The sequence below is a fragment of the Arachis ipaensis genome, chromosome B8, assembly GCF_059453495.1.
Source record: "Arachis ipaensis isolate K30076 ecotype BB chromosome B8, ASM5945349v1, whole genome shotgun sequence".
NCBI lineage: Eukaryota > Viridiplantae > Streptophyta > Magnoliopsida > Fabales > Fabaceae > Arachis > Arachis ipaensis.
In genome coordinates this window covers 21,175,482-21,193,387 of record NC_142443.1, presented here as the reverse complement: position 1 = coordinate 21,193,387, position 17,906 = coordinate 21,175,482, and the positions used below count along the sequence as shown (strand labels likewise).

The 17,906-nt window shown below is 31.2% G+C and overlaps 1 protein-coding gene and 2 pseudogenes across 2 annotated transcripts; all 3 read right to left on the bottom strand.

Moving 5' to 3' along the window:
• Positions 1–243: 243 nt before the first annotated feature.
• LOC107612168 (ethylene-responsive transcription factor ERF026) lies at positions 244–1,113 on the bottom strand. The gene has a single exon (XM_016313985.3). It carries the CDS (start codon positions 961–963, stop codon positions 526–528), a length of 438 nt encoding a protein of 145 aa, XP_016169471.1. The 5' UTR covers positions 964–1,113; the 3' UTR covers positions 244–525.
• A 10,500-nt stretch (positions 1,114–11,613) lies between these two features.
• Positions 11,614–12,139, bottom strand: LOC148547405 (secreted RxLR effector protein 161 pseudogene; annotated as a pseudogene).
• A 2,006-nt stretch (positions 12,140–14,145) lies between these two features.
• Positions 14,146–17,615, bottom strand: LOC107614278 (UDP-galactose/UDP-glucose transporter 3-like; annotated as a pseudogene). Its single transcript, XR_015896702.1, has 7 exons — positions 17,490–17,615; positions 17,307–17,404; positions 17,023–17,153; positions 16,824–16,854; positions 16,277–16,380; positions 16,018–16,139; positions 14,146–14,567 (listed from the first exon to the last, which is right to left on the bottom strand). The product of XR_015896702.1 is annotated as a UDP-galactose/UDP-glucose transporter 3-like (transcript).
• Positions 17,616–17,906: the final 291 nt, after the last annotated feature.

The following is a 17,906-nucleotide window of genomic DNA, read 5'->3' as shown; positions in this document are numbered from 1 at the left end:
TTGAGGATGATTTTAATAAAAAAAAAGGTTGGGGACGATTTTGATTTTGACCCTAGACATTGGGGACGAAAGAAGTACTTATCCCTATATTTTTCTATTTCTATGTGTAGGTGTGCGGATGCCTAGGTTGCAACAGGTGAATTTATGAGGAGCCTTGAATAAGTAGAATACTTAACATTGTAAGCATGCAAAAACTGGTAGATAAAAGATATAACACAAGAAATACCAAATAAAGCTGTCTATAAATATTACAGAAATTGATGATGGACTAATAGATAGCACGCAGAAGAGGTAGTTTCATTCACCCAATGACATAATACTATACATATTAAACAGATCAGAAGCTTAGGGATGAGAAAAGGGAGAACAAAATTAAAAGGTCCGCATCCGTGATATATAGAAAGCAAAGCAAGCCTGATAATCTCTTTAGGCCCAAATCTTAAAATGATTAGCTTCTTTGGATAGAAAGTAGCAGTCACTCCCAACATATTTCACCTGAAAAAGTGCACCATGAAAGTGGAATAATTACCAAAGGGTATAGATATCTGAATAAAAGTGGGTGTGGTCGAGGGGGAAGTAGTCATCGTCGGAGAAAGAAGGGATCCTGGGTGGGCTAATCAGTAGTCCCCTGTCCATGTCTTCGATTACACTCGGCATATTCAACACCTCATCCTCATCAAAATAATCCCCTACTTGCTGAGCAGGAGGAGCTGCGACGATGGAGGCGGCGACGGCAGCAGCATCGCGAATATCAGAATCAGAATCGGAGAAGGAAGCAGGAATAGGATAAGAGAGTATGAGATGGGCTTCGGGGCCCCTCAATGCAAGAGTGGCAGTATCGTAAGCAGCAGCAGCCATCTCAGGTGTGGGGTATGTCCCTAGCCAAATGCGCTTCGTGGTACGTGGCAACCTTATCTCCGACACCCACTTGCCACTCCTCAGACGCGTGCCCCTATAGCGCATGGTGCCGCTGCCGGAGAGAGCATGTATTAGTGGGAGGGTTCCTATAGCTCATGATGTATGTAGCAAGCAAGGTTTGTATAATGGCAGATAGGGTACTCCCTGCTGACTGCTCAGTAATGGGGAAGGCCTTTTTATGGGGAAAAAAGAGGAGAAAAGAGAAACAAACGAGGGGAAGGGGGCCAGGACATGAGGGTGCTCATCCAACACGACAAAAATCTAAGAATCATAATAAATACTTTCAGAATTAATAGTGAAACTAGTTGCTGAAAGATGGAATATTTTTTGAATGTTTTTAAACTTTTTTTTAACTAAATTCGTCTTTAAAAATAACGAATTAATTATATTAATTTTTAATTAGACATAAATATAATTTTTAGTGTATTTTTTTTTAAATAAATATAAAATGATGTCATTTTTAGTGTTCCGATGAACGAAAAACGTTTTAGGGACTAGTATGAGTCCAGGAGTACAAGTTTGGGGACGAATTTGAGTAATTATTAACTTCAGTAATTACTTTGAGACTCGAGTGCAAGTTTAGAGACCATTTTGAGGCTTAACTCGAAGTTAAGTATATTCATCCGCGTTATTGTAAGACATAAAAAGACAATACTATCTAAGACCTAAGTGGATACTTTATCTCATATATATTAGAATATAATTAAGATCAATTAGTATTATTTAGCATATTTAAATATTTATTATAGGATATTACATATCTATTATTACGATTCTCTTAACATCTATAAATATCATTTATATTGTATTATTTTTAATAACTTGAATACACTCAATAATACACAAATTAAATCCTTTCTTTAGTTTAGTATCTTATTTTTAACATAGTATCAGAGCAATGATATCTCCTTTGAAAAGGATATATATATATATATATATTTGTGAAATCAGCTTATTTTTCACACTTTTTCTCTATTCCATTTTTCTTGTCTCTTGTCACTTCTTTGATGTTTTTTCACCTCACCGACTAGCTTATTATTCTCTCCGTCTTGTGTCTTTTCGAGTCGAATGATGGTGTTGTCCGCTGTTATCTATTCTCATGGAGAAATCATATAGTTTTCGCTCTCTTTTAGCAGTTCCATGCTTCTTTTAGATAGCGACAGTATCGTCTGTACTTCCTTTAGACAAGCGACAGTTCCATCTGCGCTTCTTTTCAACAGTTCCGTCTGCATCCGTTCTATTAGTTTATGCAATTTTTTTTATCTTTATTTCATTGTTTTAAATAAGTTCAAACTTAAGTTGTTACTTGAGTTTGAAGGTTTGAAGGGGGATGTTAGAATATAATTAAGATCAATTAGTATTATTTAGCATATTTGAATATTTATTATAAGATATTATGTATTTATTATTACGATTCTCTTAATACCTATAAATATTTTTTTATATTATATTATTTCAGACAACTTGAATACATTCAATAATACATCAATTCTTTTTTCAATTTAGTCTTTATTTCTAACAATATACATTATATTTTAACAGTATAGAAATAGAGTTTAAGAAAAAATTAACATGGATCCCTTTTTTTCCTTTCTTTATAGTAAGTATTCTCTGTATTTTATGTACACTTTCGTTATGTATTTGAATTCTCACCTACTATTTGTAGAATTTGGTAATAAAAATGGTGATTATTACTCTCCTACACATTTAAAATATAAAGAGATAATCAAGAGAGAGTAACAATATATTTTGTGATTTTTTTTAACATATTATCTATCCTGTATGCTTTCATTTTCTTTCTGTATATGAGCATATACAACATACATAGAAGTTGATGATATAATTAATAATCAACTATCTTGTTACGTATAAATTAAAATTAATTGTGAAAGTTATCTATCAATATAAAATATATTAAAATATAAATAAAACCAGATGTATTTATAATTCGTTTAGATATAAAACACTTCTTGCATAGATTTCATCCGTTGGTTAGTTGTTATTCTAGATAGTATTAATGCTGTGATAACGTTATGATGACGAACACATAAAAATTTAAGTTATAATTCATACAGTATTAGTAGACATAAAATTTATAATTGGTATAATAAAAGAAGCACAAATAATTATTCTTTTAATATAACTCTAGCTAGATAAAAACATGCCATGAATAATATATATTTAAAATAATTATGTTACATATCCAACAGAATTCAATTATTAAATTAATTATTTATATAAAATATACATTAAAATCATATAAAATAACATAAAAATAAATATATAAATATATAATAATTAATTTAGTGATCAATTTTTAATGTGTAAATAATGTTTTTATATTTTAAATTACATGAATAAAATTTGAAGAATTACCAGATGTATTAATGAAATAAAATTTAGTTGTGTTCACTAACCGTAACAGTAGTTTCTATTTTCATATTTATTGTATTTTTTTTATTAGCTATGATGTACGGATATTAATATAGGATACGATATGATATGTATTTTTTATTTTTATAAGATATGATGATATGATATATATAAATATAAATTAATTATTAAAGTATAAAGTATTTTTTAGATAAATTATAATAATATTTTAATTTTTTTAATATTTAAATATAAATTAATTATATAATTATTTTTAATTATATAAATATTTAAAATTTTTTATTTAATAAATAATAATATATACTATTTTTAAACTTATTTTAAAAATATATTAAAAATAAAATTAACCAATTTAAATGTGTTTAAAAGCTATTTTTTATTTTTTATTAAAATATAATTAGATAAAAAAACACATATTAAACAAATATTCATAAACTTCGTATCTGATAAGTAAATATAACAATTCAGTAAAATTTTCATATTTCAGTTTGAATAATCAGCTCACTTGTTTGATTAAACATGGGGTTCGAATTTTACTTTGTACATGTAATAATTTATTGACTAATGACAAACTTTTAAATAAAATTTTAATTCGCGATAAATTAGTTCTTTATTTATTAAGTTAGAGAATACCGCAAACAATCAACCGAACAAAAAAGAGCACATCAACAATGATGATATTCCAATTTTTCTTGAATGGGACAAGAAGCAACATAAAATCATCTGTGACCATTCATCTTCTTTCAATGGAAGACAGACAGGTATATCATAACCTTATCCTAATTGGATTTTCATATATATAAAATTAAAAAAATTTAAATGTATCCAAAATATTAATATTCTAATAGTTTTAATTATTAATTTTAATTAATATATATTATATATAATTTTTATAACTAAAATTAACCGTTAAAATTATTGGTAAACTTAAAATTCTTCCTAAAATTAAATGACTCTTCCAAATAGCAAAAGGCAAATAGCACTGTTCAAACAGGGGCGCCCTTTGGTTTGATCAACAATATCAAGATCTTGCCATAACCGTTGGGTCATGTCATAAAGACGTAATAAGGTACCTTTGGACGTTCTATCTTGGCTTTTAGGAGAAAAGGGGGGAAGGGGTTCTCAATTTTTTTTAATAATTTGATCAAATATAATTTTTTACTATATATTTTTTAGGTAATTTCGTTACGTAATTAATAAAAATTCTACCAACTTCTATCAACTCTTGTTTATAACTATATTTAATAAAAGTGTCTTTATAAATGCATCTAATAAAAATATTTTTTTATGATTATGTCTAATAAAAGTATCTTTGTAAATATATCTTCTTATACATATCAATATTAATTATAATTAAAATATAATAATTAATTATTATTGACAATAAATTACCAAATAGTATATTAGTACTTTATTTATATTTTTTTAAGTGACACTAAAGGAAAATATATGAAAAAAATATTAAATAAAAAAATTACATTTGATAAAGCAATTAAAGAAAATTAAAAAGATCCTTAATTCTTTTTTGTTAAATCTGAGATATCTAAGAGATGCTTTTTTTTTCGTTCAACTCACTATTTCACAGATTCCTTCATGTTGGTGTTGAAGTTCTGAGATCGATATATAGTTGTATAAAGTAAACATACAGATGGTGATGTGTTATTTGTTTGAATTCATCATATTTTGATAAATCTTCAATTTAATCGTACTCTAATCATCATCATCATCATCATCATAAGAAAGAGCTTATCATTCTTCTAAGTTCTAATTGTGGTATATACATTAAATAATTAAATAAGAGATGCATAAGTTAGTATGAAAATATGAAATCATTATTATTTCACAGCTTTTCAATTAAATGCATGCAGGTAATATATATGTGGTTTAACTTGTCATTTTTTTTTCTTTTTTCTTTCTTGTTTGCATTGAAAAATGAAATTTATACTCAAGACTATACTACTACTGCATCACACATATTATGCAAAGTGAAATATTGGAAGTGTGGGACAAATACTTTATCATTATTAATAAATATTTTGAACCAATACTTTACTTTTATATTATTAAAATTTAAAATTTAAAGTTAAAAATTTATTTTTTAAAATTTAAAATTGACTAAATATTACTAAAAATAATAAATTTTGTTGGTCATATGATATTATTATTCATTTTGATGAATCTTCAATCATGTTATGCTTTGTAATTTGTTATGAGTCTCATGAGACTAACACCTAAATAAGAGTTTTATATCGAAAACAAACACTTGAAAAAAACTTTATAAAATCTTGAACTCTCTCACAATATAAACTATAGCTTTTGTGGTGATAATTTTTTTAAATTTTGTAGCTGATTATATTGGTGTTTTCATTGAGAGCCGGCTTAAAGAGTTCTGACCAACAAAAGATCGAGTGAAATGCTGCTGATGAGTAAAATTTTGTCGAGTGGAGTCTTCGCGATGCCGGCTACTCTTAAAGAAATATTATATTATAAGTTTGAGTTATATTAGGTGTATATCAAAATTAGTCACCAAAGTTAACTACCAGAATAAAATATATGTTGAAATATAAATACACATTGAAAATAAATTAAACTACACATGTATTTATACACAAATACATTGATAACTGATTTTAGTGGTTGATTTTAATGTAGAAATAGTATTTTTGTATAAGTCTATAAATTTTGTGGGACTAATATCTAAAAAAATCTCATGTCGAGGTCAACGCCGAAAAAAAAAATCTTATAACATAAGATTTTCGGTTCTCCCATCATATGAACTAGCTTTTGTGATGATAAATTTTTCCATGATCTTATAGCTCATTGCATAATTCTTCTAAAATAATGAATATAGATGCATAAAATTAGGAGATGTATCTGTTATAGTTTTGAATTCGTTATTTCTCTGAGGTGGCCTAGCTATATATATGTGTGTGCAGATGCGTAACTCGCAGGTGAATTTCAGAATGGAAAAGTCTAGGGGGCCAACAGTTTTGTTGAATTTTGGCCAGCATGTAGCCAGTAGAGAAAGGTGAGTCATTGGATGAAATTTCACACTAATCTCACACCATTAGATTATCATTGATGGCTATTTGATGGCTACCAATCACAAAAGTTGCTGGCCCTTAGCATTGCTCTTTGAGAAGCCTTCAATAAGAATACTTAACAACATATATAAAGAAGCAAACACCAAATAGAATAAAGCTCGTTGTAGTCATTCGTACATAAATAATATTTACACAAATTCATCAGGGACTAATATATATTCACCCCGTCCCGATTATGCATATTAAACAGAAGCTTGGAGATGAGAAAAGGGAGAATGAAATTAAAAGGACCGGCCATGTGATATATAGAAAGCAAAGCAAGCCTAATAATCTGTTTACCCACAAATCTTTAGCTTCTTTGGATAGAAAGTACCAATCACTACCAGCATATATATATATATATATATTTCACCTGAAAAAGGGCACCATGAAGAAAGTGACCCCCAAAATAGAAATCATCATCATTTAGGCTCTTCTTTAGTTGCAAGACCTAGAAAAACACACACATATACACATAAGCACACAGAACTAATAATATGCAGCATAGTAATTATTATTATATGGTCATCCTCTGCTGTGGTGCATGTCGAATTACCAAAGGGTACAGAGATCCGAATAAATGTCGATGTCTACGGGGAAGTCATCGGAGGAGAAAGAAGGCATCCTTGGGGGTTAATTTGGAGAAAGAAAAAAGAATGAACTAACTAAATTTTTTTCTTTTCGATAGAGTAAATAATTTTAGAGACAATTTTGAGATTTATACTAAATGTTGAGGAAAAAAAAACAATACTTTTTAAATTTATTCTTAATTTTAATTAACCTTAAACTCTAACTCTACACATAATTAATCTTATTAAATATAACCTAACCTTAATCTTAAATTTTAATTCTTATGTTATCCTATCTCCCATCTTCAACTCTCTCTACCACCAATCTCAGCCTTACACCAATTGTCATTCACCAGCAGGCAACAACATTTACGGTCACCATTATCACCACTAGCATCATTTTATTTAGAAGTATTTAAATTTAAATCGGTTCAAAAAAATTATAAAATTACATCAATTTAAATAAAAAATGAAACAAATAGTTTAATTTTATATCTTTTTTTAATTTTAGATCGATTTTATTGTATTTCAGTTCGATTTGTAATTATACTCTATACAACCGAACTGAACCAAAGCACATATATAATAATATAAATATTTAATATAATAATAATAATAATAATATTATAAGACCCGCCAATGAATTATAGCTCAAATGGTATATTCTCCCCATACTTAATTAAGAAATTGCGGGTTCGAGTCTCCTATCTTTAGTAAAAAAAAAAAAATAATATTATAAGACCCTTACTCCCTTTCCCGTAGCACAACACCGCACACACCCCATGCCCATTCCCCACAAACACAAATTCTAATCTAAAGTGGAACATTTTATGAGGTAAATTCGCGTAAAAATGGTATCCGCAATTTTAAAAGTAATTTGTTGAGTTGGCGTAAAAAATTTTCAAAAAATTCACTTGATCCGACACAAAAAATACTTATTATGCAAAAACTTAAAAAAGAAGAAAATAGATTGAATAATTGTTTGAGTGCTGTATCATTTGATCCTAATTTCGGTAAAACAAATTCTTGCTAAAATGATAATCGTAGATGAGTTACCTTTAGATTTGTCGAAAGAGAGAAATTTCGTTATTTCATAAGTATTTTACGGCCAAAACTCCATATTCTAGAAAGAATTTCAGTTATTAGGGATTGTTGGAACTTGTTCATAAATGAAAAACATAAGTTGAAGAGTGTTTTTATAAATTTAAATCAAAGTATGTGCTTAATCATTGATTGTTGAATTTCTGTATAAAATCTAAACTATCTTTACTTTACTGCACATTTTATTGATTAAGATTGGAAGTTGTAAAAGAGAATTCTTAACTTTTGTCTCATCAAGAATCATAAAGGTGAAACAATGAGTAAAAAAATAAAAAAAAATATCTTTTAAATTGGAGAATAAGTAGAGTCTTTACTCTTTAGCATCAGAGTTGATAATGCTAGTTCAAATGATGTTGCCATTTGTTACTTGAAATGTAGAATGGAGAATTAGAATTTACATCATTTAAAAGGTGAACATTTGCATGTTAGGTGTTGTGCTCATATCTTAAATTTGGTGGTGAATGATGGTTTGAAAGATATACATTCTTCAATTAGCAAAATTAGGAATGCTGTTAGATATATCCGTGTTTTTCTTAGTCGTGTGGATAGATTAAAAGTTGTATTAAAGATGCTAGGATCCAAGCCTGCTCTTGTGTGCAACTAGATGTCCCCACTAGGTGGAGTTCCACTTATATAATGTTTGATAGTGCTTTAAAATTCTAAAAGGCCTTTAAGAGATTAAGTGAGAGGGATACTGAGTTTATAATAATGCAAGGGGCATTCTAAAAATGAAGATTGGCATAATGTAATATGCTTTGTGAGGTTTTTGAAGATTTTTTTTCATGTAACCAAAAAGTCTTGGGTTCTACATTTGTTACCTCTTTTTCATATTTTCATCATTTTTGTTCAATTCTTAATTTTTTGAAAATTTGGGCTGATAGTAATGATATATTACTTAAGGATATGGAAAAGGAAGGCTAAGCATGATAAATATTGGGTAACTTGAGGAACATGAACATGATGATTTTTGTTGTTATAGTAATTGACTCTAAATACAAGATTAAGTTTGTTGAATGAAATTTTCAAAGGTTGTTTGAGAAGGAGGGTGCTGATTTTTTATATGGTAAGATGAAGGAAGTATTCAATGACCTGTTTAACAATTATAGAATTGCTCTCAATAGTGATCAAGCACACCAATCTGCACAACACAATCAATATGTGGAGATGGATGATAGCGCCTTTGATGATGTTTGCTTTGCAGCAACATTTAAAAATGATGTACAAGCAAGTGAGAATATCAACACAAATGAAGTAGATTTGTATCTTATGGAGTCCTTGGAGAAACCAGTTAATCCAAGTAGTTTTGACATTTTAATTTGGTGGAAAGTGAGCTCTAACAATTACAAATATCCTGTTCTTAATCAAATTATGAGGAATATTCTAGTTATACATGTGTCAACGGTTGCTTCTAAATTCGCCTTTAACACTAGAGATAGAGTGCTTAATCAAATATAGGAGCTCTCTTACCCCAAAAACGGTTGAAGCTTTTATTTGTGCACAAAATTAGTTTTGAGCTAATTCATTGCAATTGATTGTGAAGAGTCTTTTGAAGAATTTAAAAAACTTGAGAAAGATAATGTTCTTTATTATTATATTTTATTTTATCTACATATATTGATTAACTTTATTACTTGATAATATGTTTAAAGTTATTAATATTTATTTTGTTATATTTTATTGTAGAATTTGTGCCAATTTTTTCAACTAAGGGATGAAAAAGACTGGTAATAAATCTAATTAGTGATAAGTGTTTTTTTAGGATTACAAGTGTTCATAACACACAGCGGAAGTAATAAAGTAATCCTATTGATCTATTTTATGCTTAAAACTTTATTGAAATAAGATGGGTTAGATGCCAATACCTGAGTACCCTAGTGAATGAAAACTTTCTCCTTCGATAGTACGAAGGTACTATGTTTATGCACACCGAGACTGATCCTTGTTGTCAACTCCTTGACCAATGGATTTAACTGAGAAATTTCTTGCAACTCCTTGCACCAGCAATTCTTCACTAAGAATTGGAATATTTGTGTATGTGGAGGTAAAAGAAAAACTTGTGTGTTCTTTCTTTTATCATATACACATATATATAGTATGAGATTGGTGACTGATTTGTGAATCAAATTACAATTTAATTTGAAACAGAATCAGTTGGGATCTTATCCATATTTAAAACTCATCATAGAATAAATAATTAATTATTTAATATTCTCAATTATCATATTATTATATTCATGGTGCTAGTAAAGAATATAATAATATTTCATTTGAATTAATATAATTATTTATTTGATCTAATCAAAATAATAATTAAATGATTATTTACCAAGGATTAGAACACTCGTTAGTGTGTGACCCCATAGGTTCAATACTAAGCGGGTAGTAAATTAGTCATACTAAATTTACTAATCAAGGTTGGCGTCTAGCAATGCTCCTTGACGACCCGATAGTATGAAGTAATAATATTTTTACTAAGAACCCAAGATAAACAAAAAATACAACTCCTTCCATCTTTTCAGCTCTTGGCTAACGTTTAGAGTACGGTTTAATTGTCAAACTCTAACTTGTTACCATTATTATAATGAATTATGAATGACTTAAGAAACTCATTTCTTAATTCATTCAAACCCCTTGGCCAAGGCATTGTTTATTCCATTCATTATAATCGTAGAGCTCAAACTCATTACCATAGTTGATGGATTCCATTTTGACTAATCATTAATTCTACAAGTATTTAAATCATACCCAATGTCCATTCAACTAACACCGTAGGGTGTTAGGTGTCTGGAATCAAAGTATAACAAATACATTGTCAATTACTATGATAGTCGCAGGTCAAAGGAAAATTCTAATATTATGTTCATCATAAGAATATCCTATTGACAAATATACGGTAACTATAACCATTAGGAATTCTTAGAGTGAGTCAGTTCAATGGTTATATCTCTATATATACCATTTATATATATAATTTAATAAATGAGATCTATTAATCTTCATCCAATGAAGACTATTTTATATATATATATATATATATATATATATATATATATATATATATATATTAATCTATCCGAATCACTAATGTCCCATTTTTAGTGATTCTACGATTAAGAACAATTTAAATTAAAAGTACTCAAAAAAACGTATATCTCATTATTACGATTCCTATCGTAATTATTCGTTTCTAATTTTAATTAAGGACACTATCATAAATTATAAAAGTTTATTCTTATAAAAAGAAATAATAATAATAATAATTCATAATAGTATTTTGTTGGACATACACACTTATCTCCAACAATCTCCCACTTGCACTAGAGCCAATGACAGATTGGATCTAGGGCATACATGTATTTCCAACAAAATCTCCCACTTGCACTAGAGCCAATCAGTCATATATTTCAATCCCAATTCCCACATGTGCTTATCAAACTCTTTTGATCCAAGTGCCTTAGTGAATGGGTTTGCTGCATTATCCTTCCCAGCAACCTTCTGAATTTCAACGTCTCCACGTTCAACGATCTCTCTTATCAAATGATACCTTCTCAAGATATGCTTAGATTTTTGATGTGATCTTGGCTCTTTTGCTTGTGCAATGGCTCCATTATTGTCACACAGTAATGGAAGTGGTTCTTTAATTGAAGGCACCACATCAAGCTCGTTTATGAACTTCTTCATCCACACAGCTTCTTTAGCAGCCTCACTTGCTGCTATGTACTCAGCTTCAGTTGTTGAATCAGCTACAGTAGCTTGTTTGGAACTTTTCCAACTCACTGCACCACCGTTTAAGGTGAAAACATAACCTGAAGTAGATTTGCTATCATCTTTGTCTGAGGTAAAACTTGCGTCAGTGAACCCTTTTGGTATAAGTTCAGAATCTCCATAGATGAGGAATTGGTCTTTGGTTCTTCTTAAATATTTAAGAATGGATTTAACCACCTTCCAATGTTCCTCACCTGGATTTGCCTGATATCGACTGGCTACTCCTAGCGCATATGCGACATCAGGACGTGTACATGTCATGGTATACATGATAGCTCCCACTGCACTAGCATATGGTATTCTACTCATGCGTACTCTCTCTTCAGAAGTTTTAGGACAATCCTTTCTACTGAGAGTAATTCCAGTGCCTATTGGTAAATAGCCTTTTTATGTTATGCTTTTATTAAGACTTGTTATGTTATTTAATTTTGTGTTGTTGAGACTTGTTTTTATGCTGAAAAATTATTATTTTATCAAGACTTGTTGTATTTGTTGGATTGCTTGATAGATTGCTTTATAATGTTTATGGAATTTATGTTTTATTATTATATTGAATTGTTGGATAGGTTATTTTATAATGTTTATGGAATTATTAGTACTTTAGTAGTGTGCATTTATACTATATCAAGGAACATTAACTTTATAAACTAAGTTATTATTTTTTATTTTAAAAATCGCAAATTCAAATCAATCTAAACTGTTTATAATAAGATCATATCGGATCATATTTCCAAAAAAAGTTCATCTAATCCAAACTGCACTGCACCTAAAATAAGTGTTTGGATCGAATAACTTTTTCTTTAAAATTGAATTAAACCGCACCGTGAACACCCCCTAATCCTACCACCACCACCACCACCGTCATTTATCACCATTCACAATAATGACTCTTAATCCAATTGTATGAGTATAAGCCATCAACTCTCTTCAGTTCCAATAATATCCGGACATATCAAATAGACTCTTGTTTTTGTTTTTCTAAACACCATTAGATTCCCATCATTGTTGATTTGATGGTAAAAGGAGGAGCAACATCTCGATCATTGCATTTAAAGACTCAATTGAGAGTTGGAATAAGACACTGGCTAAAAGTCAAAAAGAAAAAAAAATGATATACAAGTTGCAACATACCAAGACCCCTGGCGCTTTCCATCTTAGTTAGATTCACCAAATCCATAATTGAGTTAATTCGGTATCATACATAACAGTGGAGTAATTGACATCATTTTATACATATATATAACAGGGTATAAAGAAAGAGAAAACTAACATGAAATTACTCTAGACAAGCCAATAGTCTCGGGGTAGAAATAAAATTAAACTAGATAGTAGATAGGGTCATTAGGGTGCTTTATGTGTAGAATATCGGTGCTCTTCTCATTGGCTGATACTTTAATGTGGTGACATGTTTCTGCTACAAATCTTCGCTTCTCTACGCTCTGCAAAAAGAGGGAATGGATCCTCTCAATTTTTTTTACAATTGAAGGAGTAAAGTGTGATCTCCTACCATTGATTTTATAAGTGGGACCAAGAATAAATATGGGAGAGAGCAATGAAGGATTAAAGATCACACTTTATACTCTTAATTTTTTTAACAATTGAGAGGATCCATTCCCGCAGAAAAAGGCAAAAATATGAAGCTTTAGTTAAAGAGAACACATTTCATCACACATTAATTCAAATAACAAGAAAATTATTTTCCAACATGACCCATGCACAAATTCTAGAAAGGATGATGCTAAAATATAGGCGTATGATTTTACCGATTGAGCTAGGCTTTAACTGCAATCATTTAATTGTTTCAACGAAACAAATAAGGAAGGTGCAAGTAAATTTAATCCAAACTATTTATTTAGATATGATGGCTAATTTATATTCTCTTATTTCTCATATAAAGATAGTTTGCTATACTCACTTTATAAAGAGTAGGCAAGGAATTGTACATAAAATGAAGTTTTGGCATGTAAAAATAAATATATGAACCAAGAAGAAATGGAATATTCAACCTTAACTTCTATTTAAAAATAGCATCTACTCAATTAGAGTTATCACTTATCAATACCAAATTACATCGGGTGTAATGTTAATTGAATATAGCCATTATTCCATTCCGAAATGAGATATGAACTACATTTACATTGAGATCAAATGATGGATGGATGGTACATTGCCCGGAGTACAATTACAACTATATTAAAGAAACATTTCTATGAAATTCTTATAAATCTAAATTGAGTTCATTAAAACTTTTAAGGTCATCAAGATATAACAATGGTTGATGGGCAAATAAGCCAACACCAACGTGTGAATTCAAATTTGCTTAAGGTTTCTCAAGTGGCTTTTCTCTTCTGCAGTCGTTGTAGCTTCTGCCACTTCAGGTAGATCTGGTATGACAATCCAGTGAATACCATACAAATACAACCCCATTGTTTTGTTGAAAGCGGATTTCCACTCAACAGAGAAGATACCACAATGCTAACGAATTTGCGAGTGGTAGTAATGGTGGTGTTGGCCAAAGAGCCAAATCGGCTTATTGTCAAAAAAGATGAAGTTTTGGCCCACAGCACCACAATAGTAGAAGAGAAGAATATCCCATGTTGCCTCTGGATGCTGTTTGCAAAAGCGAACAGCTTCAAATCCACTTCCACTGGGCCAGCCAAACATGTAAATCATATTGTATATGGTTCCCCATAAATTCATTCCCAACATAATATTCCAAGCACTTGTTTTAGGGTACCTGAGTAACAAAAACCAGTAATTGCATTAAATTAATAACACTTGCTATAGTCTTAAATATGAATCACCTCCCATTCTAAAATCTAAACATTGCTGAGAAGTCAACATTCAAACACCCGAAAAATATAACTAAAAATTTTTACATTTAGTGTCATTATGCTCATCATAATTTTACTTATACACATCATTATCTTGGAAGAATGGGGAAAAGTCAAAGTCAATGAATCAAGAAGGGGGAAAAAATTATGTCAAGAAAGTACAAGAATCATAGTTTTTGATTGCGGATGGCGGCTCTTGGCGGTGAGCCAAAAATCCGCCATAAAATAATGGCGGATGGCGTTGCGGAAAATGGCGGAAATGGCGGATTACCTAAAAAATGCATATATATGTACAAAAAAACATGCAGAAAAATTGCAAATATAATAAATTATAAAATCTAATCTACATAATCATTTTTCTAGTCATAAGACATCCAATTAATGCAGCAAATATAATACAAAATTCAGCAAATAAACATAAGACATAGAACATAAAATCTAAAAACTTAAAAGAAAGACCAAAGCTATTGTCTCATCATGTCTTTAAACTAAAGAATGATGAAATAAACCATCTAAATTCTAGCTCTCATCAACTTGGTTCCCCCTTTGGAGCTGCAAGTTGTTTCCTTTTTCTATTTTGTTGTCTTCTCCTAGTATTTGCCATAGGATCATTCCCCCCCCCCCCAAATTGCTTCGATTCTACTGGAACGGACAGCAGCTGCAGGATGAGCAGGAGCAGTGCCAACAACATGACCAGCAGAGGCAGAGGCAGCGGTATTAGAATCAGGGGCTGGTCTGGAAGTTGACATTGTGAACTAAACTGAACGGGAAAAAATTCGAGGAAGAGAGGTTTATGAGGGAAGAGGAGACGAAACTGAACGAACAACAAAGAAAAAAAAGGGAATGTATGTAACTACGAACCAGAAAGAGAGGGAACTGTGGTGATGAGCGGCGGCAACCACCAGCGACGATGGGCGGTGACGAACGGCAACGGGCTGCGGCAAAGAACCGCACCAACGGCAGGCACAGAGAAGAGAGGAGATACGGAGAGCCGTTTTTGATGTGAATAAGAGAGGAAGAGAAGTTTTTGAATAACAGAGGCTAATTAGGGTTACAGGTATCACTTAGGTTTCCTAAATTACCCCGATTTTTTTTCAAAAAATCCGAAAAATCCCGCCATTTCCGCCATTTCAATGGCATTCCGCCATGGCGCCACCGCAATTGCGGCCGCCTTTTCACCCGCCGTGAAAACCACGTTGCGGTGGCCTCTGTATGGCGGCGAGGCCAAATTCCACCACGCCATACCGCCATGGCGCCGCCATAACCGATATTTTAAAACACTGACAAGAATCCAAAAGTTTTGCAGTTTACAAGCAATCAGACAGATCGAGGGACAAGGTTTGCTTATTTTACCTTGCTTTTAAGGAATCCTGAGTTGCATTTGTAAATCCATCAAATGTAAGGTTCAGGAAACATAGTCCATATCCAAGGGGAGCATTTGGATGTGCTAACTTGCTCATAGTCTTTGAGCTAGTCTGCCAATAAGCATAAGCAAAGATGAGAAATTCGAAAGCTAAGCTGCATTCTCAATCCACATGAATTTTTTATAGGCAACATGGGAAAGTGTATCCCTATAGTAATATTTTCTGTATTATTCTGATAAGTTCCTAACCTTTAAAAGTGCAAATGTTGATACCCCTCCATCAACAAGGAATGTACAGACGTATTCTGGAAAAGTGTATCTTATACCATACACTATAGTACCCATCAACATAACTGTATCATGGTAAAGTGAGTACTTGTTATGAAATATAAAATAACTACTAAAATGTAAATAACTAGAGGATGGCAGAACGCTTTTTTATAAAAAATGACCATAGGCTTCAGGCTTCTCCATTTTTACATACTTAGAGGTGGTAAGCAGTAAGGAAACAATATTTTTTTTTTTTCAAACTTCACCAAATAGATATCTTTAAACCCCTATAAGTATATGAAAGGATGTGAAACACAAATAGAAATGATCAAACACAATGCATTACTACTCATAAATGCAAGGTTACTATGAGATGGGTAATAACATGGTGTTCCACCTAATGTGATACTATTTGAACCCAAATAGACATAAAAAGGCTATACCACTTTGAATTGATTTGAATTATCCTAAATAAATTCAGTTTTTCTGGAGCATGAAATAGTGACAGTGATATACATATACTGACCTGGAATCATTTTTGAGGATTTTGCCAGTACCTGCAAGCAGACAACAAAGCAAATACACCACCACCATTAAAAACCAGTATACTGAAGACAAAGAAATATATCACATCCATGCAATGGAGGTAGGTCCAAAATCTCTAAAAAGGCCTCTTTCCAAAAAAACAATTTGAAGAGCTCATACAATGAAGAAAAGTAACATGCCTGAGCCGGGTAACTAATATACTTGAGTGCTTCAATTCCCATCGCTGGACCAATAGTGTTGGTAATTCCACAACTCCAGTAAGACCACCAAGGTGCACCACCACTACTCCCACTTGACCATATCTTAATCACTGTATTATTATTATTTTGCAATATCAAAATAACATAAGCAACCACACTAAAACACGCATAAGCACAAAGCAGAACAAACAAAATTTCTTTCGTTCTACACTGTAACTTGCAGAAATGAAAGAACCAAACAAAGAAGTAAAACAGGGGCTCACTTATGTAAGACCATATCAAACAAACCACATTCTGCGCCAAGTTCAGAAATGCAAGGTGCTCAAACCTCTCGCCATTTGGACTGAACTGCTTTGTGGATCTGACTCATTTTAAAAGAGAAAAACGAATTCAAAAACGAAAATTTAAAAATTTGTAACTGAAATGATCGAATCAGCGTGTCTTACAGAGTTTCCTGAAGAACGCCTTGGTAGATGTAGGCAGACCAGATGCCGGCGACACAGAAGGCCAAAACCAGGACGCGGCGGAGACCAGATCTGTGAGCCTCCATGAATGAAACGACGGCGTTTTGAGGTTTATGTACTTTAATTTGATGATGAATGAATGCCACGATATGTGTGCTTCGGGAGAAAGATGGGAATATAGGAGGGTGGGATCGGTGCGCGCCAACTTACGTCGAAATTCCACGTGGACGTTTCTTATTGGTTTCATATACACCGTGACTCTGCTCATTCGCTGATGCTATAAAGTGGTGACATGTTTCTTCTACAAATCTTCACTTTCATAGAGCTGGACCTTTATAAAATTTTAGATTATTAATATTTTTTCTTTTTAAATTTAGCTATTTAATTTTTTACACTAAA